This window comes from Macrotis lagotis, chromosome 6 (genome assembly GCF_037893015.1).
Source record: "Macrotis lagotis isolate mMagLag1 chromosome 6, bilby.v1.9.chrom.fasta, whole genome shotgun sequence".
Classification (NCBI taxonomy): Eukaryota; Metazoa; Chordata; class Mammalia; order Peramelemorphia; family Peramelidae; genus Macrotis; species Macrotis lagotis.
The window spans coordinates 64,092,376-64,110,748 of record NC_133663.1 but is presented as its reverse complement, the minus strand read 5'-3'; the positions used below and the strand labels follow the sequence as shown (position 1 = coordinate 64,110,748).

The 18,373-nt window shown below is 38.3% G+C and overlaps 1 protein-coding gene across 2 annotated transcripts in view; it reads right to left on the bottom strand.

The window, feature by feature from the left end:
• The window catches only part of FARSB (phenylalanyl-tRNA synthetase subunit beta), an 86,701-nt gene extending 73,009 nt beyond the window's left edge, over nucleotides 1–13,692 (bottom strand). Inside the window, exons 1-5 of one of the 2 annotated variants that reach the window (XM_074191271.1) lie at nucleotides 13,589–13,692; nucleotides 9,332–9,387; nucleotides 3,873–4,027; nucleotides 1,579–1,651; nucleotides 924–1,039 (exon numbers count right to left, since the gene is read on the bottom strand). In XM_074191271.1, coding sequence (XP_074047372.1) covers nucleotides 924–1,039; nucleotides 1,579–1,651; nucleotides 3,873–4,027; nucleotides 9,332–9,387; nucleotides 13,589–13,646 — 458 coding nt within the window. In that variant the 5' untranslated portion in view covers nucleotides 13,647–13,692. Of the gene's footprint in view, nucleotides 1–923; nucleotides 1,040–1,578; nucleotides 1,652–3,872; nucleotides 4,028–9,331; nucleotides 9,388–13,579 lie in introns of both variants that reach the window. The other variant, XM_074191270.1, reaches the window with a different exon arrangement.
• Nucleotides 13,693–18,373: the final 4,681 nt, after the last annotated feature.

Sequence of the window (18,373 nt, the reverse complement as noted above, 5' to 3'; positions counted from 1 at the left end):
TAGGAAAATACATTCCTTTCTACACATTAAAGTTAACTTTTAAGTTCTCATTTTACCCAACTAGAATTCTGGCAAATTAATAAAAAGTTTCTATTTTTATGTAAAGTAACTTTGACTATTATCTGGAATCTCAAGAGTATATTCCACAAAAAGATGTAATTCTGTTATTCTTTGGTGGAATAAATGCCATTTTGCTGAAGAAAAAAATGACTAAGTGGTGGAGAATAATAGCAAGAGTAACCCTATGGGCAACAGGTAATTGTTGGCAGTGGCATGCCCCAATAATTAAAACTACCCAATAAAAGAAATCATTAAAAAGTTTCCAGGCTTTTACTGTCTGTGTATATCATATGTGAGGAAGAGCAGAAGGAAGAGTATAGAGTATAAGGGGAGTAAGCTTGGAAAGAGGTTCATAGGACCTAACATAACATAACAGGACATAACACTTAACATAATTATAGATACTGAATTTAAGGAATTGGTGACTTTTTGTAAAATAAAAAAGAAATTAACTTAAATTTCTTTTAACATCCTTTGTTTTAACTCAATTCTAAAATGACTCAAAAGCATACACATTCTAAGTATTAGATATTAGTAAATTTGTTAATAAAATCTAAAAAAATACTGCCAACAAAGCACAGACAGCTCTATCCTGGCAAGACATGGCATCAGTCTGGCAATCGCTTATATTTACATAATCCAATGACTACACTACCTAAATTGGAAGAGGTTCATTAGCAGAAGGCTGACCACTAAATGGGGATTTCTTTCAGCCTCAACAATTCAAAAGACAACAACAAAGGGAAGGAGAGATTGAAATTTCCATCTGCGGAGTAAGAACTAAGAAAAAAAACCCCACAATTCCTTAAGGTATTGAAAGGAATCATTACCATCTATTCTAAAGTTCGTTTCTGAGAACAAACCTGCAGATGTTCTGATGTAATTTCTCCTGAAGTTCAATGAAGCTGTCATAGCGAGCTCTGGAAAATTTTATGTTTCGAAGAACTGCTGCTACAGCATAAGGACGGACTTGGGCAGTCTGAAATTTATGAAATCAGAAGAAATGAGACAAAATATTTTGTGGTAAAAATTCATATTAGAGGTCTGATTATATTCTTAAGCTTTATAAATTTACATTTCAAGAAACTAACTAAAAAGTACTTAGTGTCCACCAGATGGTATTGAAATAAAAAAAATTTTCTAGATAAAAATGCAATCTGGAAAAAGAAAATTTTTGCCAATAGTTAATGATTTCTAAAAACAACTTTAATAGAAAACAGTCTTTTTTTTCAGTTTTATGTAAGTTTCATGTTTGAGGCACTAAACCTCAATTTTTCCCCCTGAAATACTGTATTTCTAAAGTCACTTTTGGAGGAAGGGCACATCACTTACATTTTATTCATGGATACAGCAATATGTTAACTTTAAGCATATAAATTACACTGAATGATTAGCAAACATCCACATTTGATAGAATAAGAAAGGTAGGTTCTTATTCCTTTCTTTTTTTCACCTGGCTTATCAAGCTTGAAAGAAAGGTACTTGATGAACTGAGAAACAAAAAGTAAGCCTTGATACCTCTTCAGTTAAAATCAGTCTCTGGATCTGTCCATTATTAGGTTTTATCCGTTTGTATCTTGGAGTGTTTATCCTAAAGTAGAACAAAAGCAAGTTCATTTATAATAGGTCCAAACATGTCAGGACATAAGAATATATCATACTGTATAAGGACAAAGTTTAGAACTGAAAGTGACTTTAGATATGCATATGAAAACTATAAATTTCTTAGCTAACAATCTCCATTTCTAAGTTTCCTTAGCTGATTATTTTACCATTTTTACTTACTCTCTTAATTCATAAACTTGTATATACATGTTATATTACATACACACACACACACACACACACACACACACACACACACATATATATATGCCATATATGTAGTCTAAATATTCTCTAAAAGATCCTCAAGTTTTGTTTTGTTTTCTTAATTACTAAGCTAGGCTACATTATATTATGGCCATATGCATAATCTAAATATTCTACAAAAGATGGGGATTAGTTTTAGATTTTAAGGTGGTCTTGTTCTCATCTGCGATTTGATTTTGTCAAATCACTTACTTTCTCATGTCTTAATTTCTCCATCTGTTAAAAGTTATTCCCTCTAAGTAGTCTGGTAATATCTGTTTAATATCTCAAAGGCATATCTTAATGCAGTATTGTGAGAATTAATTAGAAAAAGAAGACAACTACAAAAAGTTTTTGTCCTTAAGGACCATATAGTCTACTGGAGATTCTATTTATGTAGAAGGATAAATATGAGCTAATTTGATGAGAACCCTATCAAGTGGACAGTTGAAGAAAGGCTTTGATTAGGAGGCAGTACCTAAGCTGTGACTTGAAGAAAGCTAAGGCTTCTAAGAAAGAAAAGAAAATCTATCCACTGAAGATGGGAAAGACCATTCCAGCAAAGACCTGGGGTCAAGAAATGTGAAGCTGCTTTCAGAGAAGAGGGCCACTTTGGTTACAACAGAGTAGGTAAAAGGAAATAATATGAAATAAATCCTGTAGATGAGAACCAGATTGGGAAGGCTTTCAGTGACAAGTAAAGAAGTTTTTATTCCATCCTAGAGACAGTAGGGAACCAATAAGGGTTTTTGACTTTTTAAAAAATGGGGTCATCCATGGTCAGATGTACCTGTGGCTTAGCAATATAAAATTGGCATAAATGTGGAGAATGGGTTGGAAAGGAGAATCCACCTCAGTAGGTTTAATTAAGTAGCTACTATAACAGAACATACAACAGCCATGAGAAAGGGGATAGAGTAAAGAAACAGAAGGAAACTCTCAACAAGATCTGCCAACTGATTGGCTATGGCAGGCAAGAGAAAGGAGAGAAGGGGTGAATTTGCCGCTCTAGAAGCATATTGATACCCACTATAGACATGCAGTTTGCAAGTAGGGTAGGCTTAAGAGAAGAGAATGAGTTCCCTTTTTAGACACTGTGAGTTTTGAGATGTTGATAACACATACAGCTGGAAACATCCAACATTTCAATTAAACTTTTCAGGGGTGGCTAAGTGGCACAGTGGATAGAGCACCGGCCCTGGAGTCAGGAGTACCTGAGTTCAAATGGGACATCAGACACTTAATAATTACCCAGCTGTGTGGCCTTGGGAAAGCCACTTAACCCCATTGCCTTGCAAAAAAAAAAAACCAACCCAAAACTTTTCAAGCATTTAATCAGCTCCCACAGGCAATTGGTAATGGGAAGCTATAGTTCAGGAAACAGATTAGGGATGAATATATAGCTATGACCATCATCTGCATAATTGAATCGATGAGATCAGATGAGATCGAGGACCTAGGACAGAGCACAGGAGAACATCACACATGAAAAGATACATTTATATGGTATAAAAATGTACTAAGAGTGTATATGTCTTTAGAAGAAATAGTTCTCTACCCCATGTATTAAATGCAAAAAAATTCCAAAACTAAAAATATTTTCCTTAAAAAGAAATGTTTCATTCAGATCATTAATGTAAATCATGTCTCTTTGAAGTAAAAATGTTTTTAAACTTCATTTTCATGAAACATAATCATTTAAAAGATACTGAAAACATCTGATATAAAGACAAATTTCCAGAAGGTTAAAACTGTATCAGCCTTTACTATAGAGAAAATGTGTATGTATATTAATTTCCACTCACCAAAAGCTTCTGAATATACCAAAAACCTTAACATTTTAAAATTATCATGATTTTTCCAAAGCATAAATGCAGCTAACAATAATAAAACAATATGACATCCACCAACAAAGATAGCATAGCATTTTAGAACATTTAGTGATAAAAATGTTAGCTTACCTCTCTTTAAAAACCTGAAGTCCTCGAACCAATCCTTCCAGACAAAGGAGATCATATCTGTTGGCAGGGACATCAATTTTGTAGAGAATGACATCAGAGGCACCCTCTGCCTTTTCATCTCCTTGTTCTTTGCTTATAATTTCCTTTTCAGAAGTCTAAAAGCACACAACACAAAAACTACATCCATAAAATGCGACTAAATAAATCTAAGATTCTTTATAAAGCACTATGTCAAGTATCCCAGGAAAGGAATTATGCCAGTCTATGTTCAATAGAGCAGCAAACATTTCATGGGTACTCAAATATTCTCAGCTAGATCAACATATATATACTCCCTTATCCAAGTCAACAAATTTACTTCAACTAACATGTTGTGCATGGATATCTTGGTAAATATTGTGGAACTACAAAGTTTAAATAAAAAAAATGATCTACGTCTCATAGAGCTTATAGTACTGCAGACTGTGCTAGACACCTATACAATTACAGTACAAAAGTAAATTGTAAAGGTATGAACAAAATGCTATTCCAATGGGGACCATTGCCCAGTGAGTGGATCATGAAAGCTTTCTTCGAATTGGACTTTAAAATATGGTGAGGAAGTCAACAAATATAGAGAAGGAAGGAGGGCATTCCAGGTCTGGATACAGAAAACACAGGATGTGTTTACAGGATAGTGAGCAGTCCAACATATTTGAAGTCTCCAGTATGCAGAGGATAGTAATATAAAATAAAGCTGGAATAATAGAATATTAATAGTAGAATAGCCAGGCTTTGGAAGACTTTGAGGCAAAAGTTTAAAAATTACTTATATTAAAAAAAAAAAGAACCAGTGAAAGTATTACATCTATAAGGGCTATAACTAGAACTATGCATGAAAAAGATTAATCTAATGGTAATATGAAGGATCTAAGAGGTTATTATAACAAGATTAGTATCTATGAGAAGACTAGAAAAATGGAGAGATCTGAGAAATATGGCATTCATCAACTCAACTAGTCATAAATTCACACATCCCTGAAAGTCTTTAAATATGAGTATCAATTAAAATAGCCAAGAATACTCCAAAAATTACATGACACTATTAAAATCATTTAAAATCACTATGAAAATCATTAACCAAAATATTTTCACTGTCAATGACTATAAAAAATACCCAAGGCAGGTGGGCACCAAGGGCACCAAGGTGAGAATCAGCAAAGGCATGGGAGAGTTAAGAAACAAACAAAACAAAATGAGAATATGGGAAAAAGTTGACTGAAGAATGGCAGTGATTTACAAATTGTAAGCAAAATCAATGAAAAAAAAGAGAAGGAGCATCTTAAAACAACCCCATGGGTCAAGAGAGAAGAAACAGCAATTGGAAGAAAACAGAAATGCAGGGGTCAAAAGCCCTCTCCCTCTCCAACTAAGAGAGATATTGCATTACAGTAAATCAGAAGCTGTTTATAACAACAGGCCTAAATCATCACAAAACATTCAATTATATTCAGTATATTTCTGTTTAATGAGGCAATAAACATATATCATTTAAGAAAAACTTTCATCAAAAGCAACTAAGAAAACGTTTTGACAAAAACTGGAAATTCTGATCTATTCACGAAACTTGCTGGTTGAGGCACAGTTTAAATACAACCAATATAAGGCTTTGCACCTATTTGTTGAATTCCATACAAAATTTTTAGAGCCTCATCAATGATCATTTCTGATCTCCAGATTTTAATAGAGATTCGACTGTTGGCTGATTGAGCAGGACTATCACATGTCAACAGAGAGTCAGGAAGATCTGGCTCCAGTTCGGCATCCTGGCTTACCTAAGGAAGGAACACCAGGCAATTCTACAGCAAGGAGTGATCTCAAATTCCCTACAGCTGCATCCTAACTTTGAAAACAACAAATTAACAATATGTTGTACTATATTTTTAAATACTGTACTCTAATTTGTTAAATTACATTAAAAGAATAACCTATTTTATAATATGGGAATTGAGGGAGGAGCCAAGATGGCAACAAGAAGGGATCCAGTCTTAGCTCTCTGATAAAATTCATCAGCTAAGGACTCTAACTAAACTTTCAAGAGACAGAACCCACAAAGGTACCCAGTGAGGCAGTTCTCCTACTCAAGGTAACCTGGAAAAGAGCAGAAAGGCTCTGCTCCCCGGGGCAGGAGAGGCAGCCCACCAGAGGGGTGGCCCACCAGAGCCAAAGAACTTCAGCCTCCTGGAGGCAGCCCCAGGGCGCTGGGAGCCGAGGCTCACAGCAGCGTGGGGAGTCTCCTGAGCTGCACCCAGCAGAGCACCGGGCACAAAGTGGGGAAACAGCGGGGGACCTCTGCCAGAGCAAGCACGTGGAGCCCAGCCCTCAGGGCACACAGCTAGAAGCATGACCACTGCAGCCCTGATCCAGGAAACAGAAGCAGGTGGAGCTGGTAAGCAGGAGCCCCCAGGGCATGAGCCCATTGAGTTGAGGGAGCGGAGTGAAGAGAGACTGCAAAGCTCTGTCCTCTGCCCCTGGAACAGGACTCTGGGGCTCTGACCACATTCAGATCCTGACCACAGTCTAGGCCCCCCTGGAAGAGCAGCAAGGCCCCCCCACATCAGCCCCTTGGCAGAGGGGGGCACTTATGGTCATTCACAGACCAGGAGGGAGGACAGAACCTCATACACTGAGACCCTTGTGGGAGTGTCCCAAAAGCTCAAGAAACACCCCAAACCAGGCCCAGGCTGGGAAAATGAGAGCAAGCAGAGAAACAAAAAGAAGACTATTGAGAAATATTTTGCAAATGAGCCCAAGAAGGACCAAAATACTCAGTCTGAAGATGAGGAAGCACAAGCTCCTGCATCTAAAGACTCCAAGAAAAACAGAAATTGGGCTCAGGCTATGATAGAGCTCAAAAAAGACTTTGAAAATCAAATGAGGGAGTTGGAAGAAAAACTGGGAAAAGAAAGGAGATGCAGGAAAAACATGAAAATGAAGTCAGCAGCTTAGTCAAGGAAATCCAAAAAAATGCTGAAGAAAACAGCATGCTAAAAATCAGCTTAGGTCAAATGGATAGAACAGTTCAAAAAGTTATTGAGGAGAAGAATGCTTTAAAAAGCAAAATTGGCCAGATGGAAAAAGAGATAAGAAAACTCTCTGAGGAGAACAAATCCTTCAGACAAAGAATAGAATTCAGGGAGATTGATGAATTTAACAGAAATCAGGAATCAATATTTCAAAACCAAAAAAATGAAAAATTAGAAGAAAATGTGAAATATCTCATTGAAAAAACAACTGATATGGAAAACAGACTTAGGAAAGATAATTTAAAAATTATTGGAATACCTGAAAGTCATGATCAGGAAAAGAGCCTTGACATCATTTTCAAAGAATTAGTACAGGAAAATTGCCCTGATATTCTAGAAGCAGAGGGCAAAATAGAAATGGAGAGAATCCACCAATCCCCCAGAGAAAGAGATCCCAAAAAACCAACCCCCAGGAATATTATAGCCAAGTTCCAGAACTCCCAAGTGAAAGAGAAAATATTACAAGCAGCCAGAAGGACACAGTTCAAATATCGTGGAGCTGCAGTCAGGATCACACAGGACTTAGCAGCAACTACATTAAAAGCTCGTAGGGCTTGGGATACAATATACCGGAAGGCAAGAGAGCTTAGAATGCAGCCAAGAATGAACTACCCAGCAAGGCTGAAGGTCCTCTTCCAGGGAAAAAGATGGACTTTCAATGAACCAGGGGAATTTCAAAGGTTCCTTTTGGAATGGCCAGAGCTGAACAGAATGTTTGGTCTTCAGATACAGGACTCAGGTGAAGCATGGAGATTGGAGGAGAGGGGGGAAATATGAGGGAATTAATGATGATGAACTGCATGTATTCCTGCATGGAAAAATGACAGTGATAATACTCATATGAACCTTCTCAGTTAATAGAGCAGGTAGAAGGAGCTTTTAGAGTTGAAGCACAGGAGAAAGCTGAACTCGAAGATAAAATATGGTGTAAAAATGGAGTCAATAGAAAAAAAGGGAAATGGAATGGGAGAAAGAAAAAGGAGAGGGGGAATAGTCCAAGATATTTCACATAAGATTTTTTTTCATTACAATGAGCTATTGCAATGATATGGAAGGGGGGAAGGTGAGGGGGAATGAGGGAATCTTCACTCTCATCAGAGGTGGCTAGGAGGGGAAACAGCATATATACTCAATGGGGTATAGGCATCTGGAGTAAGGAGAGAGGGTGATGGGGGAAGGGGGGGATATGAGTGATGGAGGAGAGGATGGACCATGGGGGTAGAGTGGCCAGATATAACACATTTTCTTTCTTCTTGCAAGGGGCTGGGAATGGAAGGTCTGCCCAGGACCACAAGGCCAGGTGGATTCTGGGCCTAAGGGGTGGTATGGGGGCTCAGGGCTTCTTGGCCCCAGGACCAGGGATCTGTCTGCTGCGCCACTCAGCGACCCTACAGCAGAGTCAGAGTGAAAGGAGAGAGAAAATAGAGTACATGGTAGTGGAGAAATAAGAAAGGAGGGAGTTGCGAACAGCAATGGCAATGGTGGAAAAATATGGAAATAACTTTTGTGATGGACTTATCATAAAGAATGAGATCCACCCATGACAGAGTTGTTGGTGTTGGAACAAAGACTCAAGCACATTTTTTGTTATGATTATTTGGGGGAGGGTGCAGGGCAAGTAGGGCTGGATGGCCTGCCTGGGGCCACATAGCAGGGTGATCTTTGGGTGTCTGGGGCCGGATTTGGACCAGTTGCTCCTGGCTCAAGGGCCAATGCTCTGTCACCCAGCCACCCCTACTATTATTACTATTTTATTTTATTTTGGGTCTTTTTTCTTTCTTTCTTTTTTTTTTTGGTTTTTGCAGGGCAGTGGGGATCGGGTGGCTTGCATGTCATATGGCTGGGTGACTGTTGGGTTTACGAGGCTGGATGTGGACTTGGGTGCTTGTGGCTCCAAGGCTGTTGCTTCGCCCATTGTGCCACCTGGCCATACCTACAATTATTACTATTATTATTTTTTTATTTTAATTTTTTTCTCTCCCCTTTACTTTTTTCGCCCAAACAAGTCTATCTATATTCATGGGGGAGGAGGAGGGGTATTTTGTTTACTTGTAAAGAAGAATATTTTATTAATGTAAAAAAACATTTGTACAAAATGAGAATAAAAAAATAAATTAAAAAGTTGCTAAAAAAATATTAATATGGGAATTGAGTGTCATTTGTTTTTCCTTTAAACAAAGGGTTGGCCCCTATACTAACTGGTGAGAAGCAAATCAGGTATCTGCCAATGCAACCCTCTTTTCATTACACCATCCTATCTCTTATATAAGCATAAATATTGTTACTAATATTACTGTGTTTCATAGGTATGCCACATTGCAGGCATATTACTGTTTTTGTCATCATACTATCAAAAGAACATAAAATTGAAGATAAAACATTCCTAATACATACAATTTCATCAAGCTCCAAACCAAATTCGAAGCACAGTTCATCAAATTCTTCATCAGCTAAAAGGGAAAAAAAAAGCTGATCAATTTTAACCAGTTTAAAACAAATTAAAATACTAACAGATATTTTTATTGCCTTAAACCTAAGAAAAATTATGTATGCACATATATGTACACATATTGGTATGCACTTTTGATATTCAATGATGTGAGAGAGAGAATTATATTGGGAAAATACAGTTAAATGAAGGAAGCAAAAGACTTGTAAGTATAAATGCAGAAATTTTTCACTTGCGAGTCATAAATACTTTTTTTGAATCAAAAAACTGAAAGGTGGACATGACAAATAATGAATGACTTTATTTTTAACAGGCAGGGACTGATTAGTTATAGATGATGTAATCACTTCAAAATCAGCAGTCTGTAATGCAGTCAGACCACCAGTTAAGAGCAAAAGACAAAAAATAAAACAAATCAAAAGAAACTATAAAGCTAGGAGGATAACATTATTTAGGATTACATTAGTGTCAAGCAGTCCCCCCACATTAACCCTCTCCCCAAAATGGGAAATGGACAAAAGGGATATCATTGACTATTATCATTTCCTCAATATATTTAATCAAACTGTCTCATTAAACAGCCAAACACAACTGAGAAGAAAAGGATCATAAGATCATAGAGATTTAGAACTTAGGGAAAACATCGAACCCAAACATTTCATTATAGATAAGGAAACTCAATTTCAGAGATCCCCTGACATGGCCAGGTCACACAGACAATAACCTTTAAAGGTAGCATTTGAAACCAGATTCTGGGATTTAGAAATCCATTATCTTTTCCCTGTGCCACACTGCCCCTTCACAGAACCTACAAAAAAGAAAGCTTGGCATGAAAGCCAGTTAAATCAGGTCATCACAAGGACATGTGGAGAGGAAACCAGAAACAACGAAATGGAAAAGGTTTGCCAGATTTTCACAGTGATCTCTTTATATAAATAAAAATAGCGGGATGACTGTATTTGAATTTTCATGGAACTGATGTACATGAAACCAGGAATAGAAAGTCAGGAAAAAATGGTGGGACCTGGCTAATTGTGTGCTCGAGGCTCTCCAATTTTAAAAGTATCCAGGGGCAGCTAGGTGGTAATGGGGGTGGCTAGGTGGCGCAGTGGATAGAGCATGGGCCCTGGAGTCAGGAGTACCTGAGCTCAAATCTGACCTCAGACACTTAATAAATACCTAGCTGTGTGGCCTTGGGTAAGCCACTTAACCCCATTTGCCTTGCAAAAAGAACCTATCCAGGGCTGCTTTTCAAACATTCTGAAGGAAAATTTACCCCCCCAAAATTGAAAATATCATGGAAAGTGTTTTAGAAAAGAAAAAAAAATGTCTGAGAAGATAGCAGCAACAACTAACCCAAATGCCAGATTTCTTATTTCCATAAATCCTCATGAGAACAGACAAGAGGACACATCCTCCATAAAAGCTCTTAGAAGGAAGCAGATTTGGGGAAGGTTACTTTCTACAGAAGATCACATCTATGCTAACACAAATGACTGAGAGGTGACAAAAACAGAAAACACAACTATGCTCAGTGACTTCAAGAAAATATTTGCCAGGGAGAAAAATGAAAGCTTAAAGACTATCAGAAAGGATACCTATCACAAATAGTGCATAGTAACAGGGTACCAGGATTGGAATCATAAAGACTTTAAGTTAAAATTTTTTCTCAGACAATTACTATTTGTCTGACTTTGAGTAAGTCACTTAACCTCAGTTTCTTCATCTGGAAAATGGGAGCAATCATAAGCACCTTTGTCATGGAGCTGATCTTTGCTGACTCTCGTGCCAAGCTTTCTTCTGCAAGCTCTGTGAAGGCAATGTGGCACAGGGGAAAGAGCATGGATGGAGAAGCCTGAACCTGGTTTCAAAGGCCGCCTGCCTTTTAAGAACTACTGCTAAGTGACTTGGCCACAATTCTAAGACAATATTTGCAATCATTGTTAAAATGTTAATAACCACAAGTCTATTGTTCAACAATTCATTGAATACCAAAGATGTGGTAGGTGGAGCAAGTAAATAGTTTAGAAGGATTAAAGGAAGGTATCTGGCAAATTAGAATTTCCAAGCCTAATCTCCAAACATTACAATTTACAGATAACAATGTTTTGAAATAATTTTTTAAAAAATCTGTAAAATTCACTCTACCAAATTGTCCTGCCAAGGTAGATGAAAAATAAATAACAACACACTGGAAAATAGGTAGCATCAAATGGGGTCATCAAGATCTTCAGTCCGAGGGGTGGCTAGGTGGCGCAGTGGATAGAGGTCTGGCCATGGAGTCAGGAGTTGCTGAGCTCAAATCCGGCCTCAGACACTTAATAATTACCTAGCCTGTGGCCTTGGGCAAGCCACTTAACCCCATTGCCTTGCAAAAAAAAAGAGAGAGAGAGATCTACAGTTGGATACCAGGGTCTGAATTCATCAAATTGGAGCATACTGGGAAAACTACACATTGTCCACCTCTAGAAAAGTCATCCTCTTGAAGACCAATATTTTCCTAAGGATGCTGACTCTCCCCACCATGATGATCCATGTGATTCCTGAGCCCATTTTTCCCAATGATACTCCATGGTAGTGAATTATGGAACTGCATAGTCACAGTCCCCTATAACTATATAGTAATTTCGTATATACATATATATATAGATATATATGTGCACATATATACATACACATATGTATACACATATATGAATCTGTATAGCCACCTGTGGCTATGTAGTATTCAACATGTATGTACATGCACGTGCATATACATATATGAACCTATATAGTCACCTATAATTATGTAGTTCTTCGCATATATGCACACATATGTACACATAATTGTACATACGTGCATGTATGCATATGTATGAATTTGTATAATTATCAAGTCACCATAACTATGTAGTGTTTCATATATAGACACACACATGCATGCACATATATGCATGCATATACATGAAATGACATAAGTATAAAGTCACCCACGACTATGTAGTGCTTCATATATAAACACACATACATGCATATGTGCATCTATATGAAACCATATAACTAGTCACCTATAACTATGCAGTGTTTCATATAGACACATGTATACATATATATATATATGTATATGTATTGCACGCATATGAATCGATATAATTAGTCACCTATAACTATGTAGTGTTTCATATATACATATAGACATATACATGCACATATACATATGTGTGCATCTACACGAAATCATAGTCACCTATAACTATGTAGTGCTTCACATAAGACACACATACACATATATGCAGGCATATATAAAACGATATAATTACAAAGTCACCTATAACTACGTAATGTTTTGTATATGCATATATACATATATACACATATACATATGTATGTGTGCAACTACAAGAAATCATATAGTCACCTATAACTATCTAGTGTTTCATATAAGACACACGGATACATATATGCATGCATATATAAGACGATATAATTATAAAGTCACCTACAACTACGTAATGTTTTGTATATACAATATGTACATATATACGCATATACATGTGTATGTGTGCATCTACATGAAATCATATAGTCACCTATAACTATGTAGTGTTTCACATGAGACACACATATACATATATGCATGCATATATAAAAAGATATAATTATAAAGTCACCTACAACTTAACGTAATGTTTTGTATATACAATATGTACATATATACGCATATACATATGTATGTGTGCATCTACATGAAATCATATAGTCACCTATAACTATGTAGTGTTTCACGAGACACGTATACATATATGCATGCATATATAAAACGATATAATTATAAAGACACCAATAACTATGTAGTGCTTCATATATGCACATACACATATATCTACATGTATGTATGCACATGCGTGCATCTATACGAAACGATATAATTATAGTCTCCTACAGCTCAAGAAGCGGGTGGGGGTGGGGAGGGCCTCATCTAAACATTCTAGAAGGACATTAAGGACGTGAGGAAGAAGCCCCCGCCCGGCCCCCCGCCCCGGGGCACTCTCTAGGTCCGCCCAAAGCGAACTTTCGGGAAACGCCGGGCAAAATTAAGAGCCTCGAGCCCTCCCCGCTCGGGTCCAGCCGAGCCCACGGCTAATTCCGCTCCCACCCCCACTCCGGCCCTCCTCGCGCTGTGGCCGTGGCCACCCGCCGCGGGACCGCACCGCACTCACTGTAGCTCCGGCCCAGGGCTCGGAAGAGCAGGTCGCGCTTCACGCTGACAGTCGGCATGGCTCCTCCCGGGACACTGCGCCTGCGCGCTCGAGCTCGCCGGCTGGGTCCCGCGGTCCTCAGAGCAAGGACCCCGACCCTCGGGGAGGTCGTGCTCGGTCGCTCCTGATTCGTTTTTCGTTTCTCCCGCTCTGTTTGGGGGGCCTTCAGGAACCTTACAAGCAGTCTCTCGCGGTATTGGGAGACCCGGTATCTAAGTCAAAGAGTCTGGGGGGCAAGTGGTCAAAAGGAAGAGAAGGCGAGGGGCTGAGGCACTGCGGAACAGGCATTGTTTAGGACAGCCCGGAATTGCAGGTCGATTTCATCAGCTCCGAGGGAAGGGCCGAAAGCAGGGTGGGGGCGGGGCCCAGGGGCGGGAGGAAGGGGGTGGGAGGCGGAGCAAAGCGTCCAGCTGAAAAGGGGGAGGAGAAGCCTTCTGGGGGCGGAGCCAGGGTGGGCGGAGCCTGGGTGGAATCTGGAGGGAGAGCCAGAGAGGGGCGGGGCCTGGTAGGGGCGGGGCCTGGTGGGCGGGGCGGGGCCTGGTGGGGGGGCGGGGCCTGGTGGGCGGGGCTGAAAGGGACCAGAATGGTACCCGAGTGAGCCTGCTCTGGGATGAGGGCTGATGGAGGACAGATGTTGGGGCTGGAGCTGTCTGCTGGAAGGGCTATCAGTAGCTTGGCATGGGGGCGGCTAGGTGGCACAGTGGATGGAGCACCAGCCCTGGAGTCAGGAGCACCTGAGTTCAAATCTGGCCTCAGACACTTAATAATTACTTAGCTGTGTGGCCTTGGGCAAACCATTTAACCCCACTGTCTTGCAAAAATAAAAATAATAATAATAAATAAAATTTTAAAAAATCTTGGCATGGCTAAACCACATCTAAGGACAGTCAATGATCCTGGACCCCGGAGTCCAGAAACCTAAGTTCTATGATTCAACCGTGAGTCCATAAAATGGAATTTCCAATTCAACAAATTTTAATTCACCAATAAATCCATCAACAAACATTTATAAAGCCAGTGCCTATTGTGCCAATTCCTACATTCAAACAGCAGCAAAGAAGACTGGCAAATTGTCTATGATTCTGATCATGGGTACCTCCTTCCACCTACACATTGGCATCCTGTCAATGACTTAGTACATGAATCCTAGAGAGTTGCCTAAAGGGTAAATGATTTCCCCAGTGTCAGACAAGTAGTGAGGATCTAAACTCTGGTTTTGCTGACTCCACTAATCTATGAAAAGGAAATTAAAAGAAGAAAAAAGTCTCTGTCCTCAGAAAGCTTATATTCTATTGGATGTAGATAATAATAATAATAATAATAATAATAATAGGATGATACTACAACTACATATTTTGCAGGTACAGACAGTACATAAAATAGTTTAAAGGATGATTTATTGTTAAACTGGATCAAATGAGGAAAATGTGAAGATTGTTCCCTTCCTCCTTTCTTGAAATTTTTTCCATCTATTAGGACAGTTTTTGGACTTCCTGGCCCTTGTGCCTTCTCATCAGTGTTCACAATTTGTTCATAATCTAGTGTACACCTTACAACTCCATACATCCTGAATCTCCTATCTTCTAATCACAACATGAGCATCTCCTTGTGGCTCCTTTGTTGATGCTCTAATTTTCCCCATTTGAAATGCATTTTTCTGCCTGTTCCAAACTCCTACCATCCTTCAAATTTGAACCTGTCTCAATTTTTTTAACAACTTCTCAAAACCGCTTTATTTTCCTTTCCTCTGAATTACTAGAATACTTATAGCTACCTTTCTCATTTTGGTACCAAATCATTGTACATTGTAACAGAATTATAGAAAAGGACCCAAGAGAAGATATAATCCAACCTCATCACTTTCCTGATGAGGAAACTCCTCATAAGGCCCAGAAAGAGGAAGTTATTTGCCCATGTTGGATAGTAAATGACAAAATCTGAACTGAAAAGAACAAGTTAGCACAATGATTGTAACATTTTCCCGTAACATTTGTGGGTTCAGAGATGGTTGCAAAAGAGGTAAATGATATTTCTAAATCCCTTTCCCCTTCATTAGATTGTGAGCTGCTTGAGAGAAGGAACTGATTTGTTTTGGGGGTTGTTTTTTTTTTTTGCCTTTCTTTATATTCCTAGTACTTAGCACAAAGATGGGCAAATAACAACAACAATAATGACAAATTGTTTTATGTGGTGCTTTAAGGTTTGTGAAGTTCTTTGCAAATATTATCACATTTTATCCTCACATTCTGGAAGGATGGGCTACTATTATCCCATGTTTTTAAGTTAAGGAATTGAGGTTAAGTGATTTGCACAGGGTCTCTGCTAGTAAGTCTGAGGTCAAATTTGAACTCGGGCCTACATTTTGACCTACCTTCTTGAACTAACCCTAAAAATACAGTACTACATCTGCTATAATTTGAGATCAGAGAAAGAATGAATTTAAAATAGTGAACTAAGATATTCTATGCTATCTTCTAAGTGAAAAATACCCTAAAAATTTTGAAAATAGAAATTCAGAAATTATTCATGGCAAGTTCCAATCTGTTAGTGAATTGAAGGCGATTCTATGAAAACAGGATGACAGAGGGATGATTCTTATGAGTTGCATAGTGTTTTTATTTGCTATATATTAAAAACTAGTCTATGTCTGGTTCAAATTTAAAGCACCTGTCCAGTAAAATAAAATATAACAACAAACAAACAAAACCAAACAATCCTGGAACCCCTCTCATCCTACTGTAAATATTCTAAAATTCATAACAGAAAAGCAAAACCCACTTCTAATGGCAAAAAATTATCTGTATCCAAATAAACTCCCAAATCTACTGAATACTTGAAGAGGTCCCACAAAATTGCTTAATCCAAGTTGATTCAGCATGAGCTAACATCAATGTGCAAGTCAGGTCCAGTATTTCAAGGAACACAACTTCTGTTCAACTGATCTAGCTACAGGGTTTCCTGAAAATACATAAACTGATTTAGTTGCTATACTCATAAATTGAAGATGATTGCATTATATGCATTCCTCCCTTCTCACCATCCTAGGTCCCTCTTTTGACCTTGTTAAGAAAAATGATGCTAAACTTGAGATGAGGCATTTGGCTCCATCTAAGCAATAGACTTAGTGCTGCAAAGCACACACAGTTGTTAGAGCCCGTGTGATTTTAATATAGATGAAGCTAGCTGAAGACTTTACTGATGCACAGTTCTTGCATGAGCAACTCCAGATACCTTTGATTCTATGACATGAATATGTCAGCTAAAGCTAAGCATGAGATTGGTAGCATTCCTTTACAGTCATGGGTTGCACTCACGGATATCATCAGCTACTCTAGCTGAAATGAGCTGGCATAACCAACCTGCATAAATATGGTACTGGATATGAAATCCAGAGACAAAGACTCAAATCTTGACTTCCTCAGAATAAATAATAACTAGCATTTATGGGCAAATCTCTCTAAGTCTCAGTTTCCTCATCTATAAAATGAAGAAATTAATATTTTTACTTTATAGCAATGTTGTGAAGAAAATGCTTTATAAAAGATGTTATTAAATATTTTACTAACATACAAACAAAAGGCAGTGTAGAATTATGGATTCAGGGCCAGCCCAGTCCTGTCTTTGACACATACCATGTGATCATGGGTTACATATTTCATCTCTTAGGGCCCTAGGTAATAATACTCTAAGGCTAAATATAAAGTTACAGAGGTGTTGACATTCTGTATTGATGGAGTTTCACACCCAGAGTTTTCTGTGCTAATAAAATCAGAGGTCTGGACTCCTAGACTCAAGAAAAATGTTCCAATATTTCTGCCTTACTTGGGTTTCTATTCTTGAGGGCAAATTCTTAAAGTTATATCCCAATATGATTTTCATTTGTTTTTATTTTAAGTTTTTGCAAGGCAAATGGGGTTAAGTGGCTTGCTCAAGGCCACACAGCTAGATAATTATTAAGTTTCTGAGGCCGGATCTGAACTCAGGTACTCCTGACTCCAGGGCCAGTGCTCTATCCACTGGGCCACCTAGCTGCCCCCCATATGATTTTTAAAAAAAACTTCATGACTAACTGAATCACTCATTTAAGCTGTAATATTGAGACCTATCTCCATTCATCAGTAAGAGAGATGTATACAAAGCAGAAGTCTAGGTGAAACACCATGAAAATTTGGGGAGGGAGAACTCATTTGTACTCTGTTAGGGAGTGGGGAGGAGGGATCAAAGAGGACTTTAAGGTAGAAGAATTAGGGGAGATGGATTTTGAACAAAGACTGTCTTGAGTAGGCAAATTCATTCCAAGAATGAAGGACAATGAATGAGCAAAGGCACAGGGACAGAAGAAATGGGGATTGCCTCCCATTTAAGGGTACAAAAGCATTTTCCTTATAACATTGACCTTCACACCTAGAATGGATTTTCCTACCCGGAGCAGTCTGGTCAAGGCCCATCTCCCATAGTCACTGAAGCCCTTGTTGATCCCTCTACCTTACTCTCTAAAGAGTACAAATGAACTCTCCTACCCCCCCCAAATTCTTGAAGTATTTTGCCTAAGTTTCTATTTATACTTACTTCTCTTATCAATATCTGAAGGCAGGGTATAAAATTTAGGTATAAGTGAGTGATTCAGTCAGTCATGAGTTTTTATTTCTCATATATTTATATTTTTATCATATCATATAACTGTGTCATATTTATCATATCCTATTTTATTTATCCTATTGTTGTATTTATCATATCATACTTTAT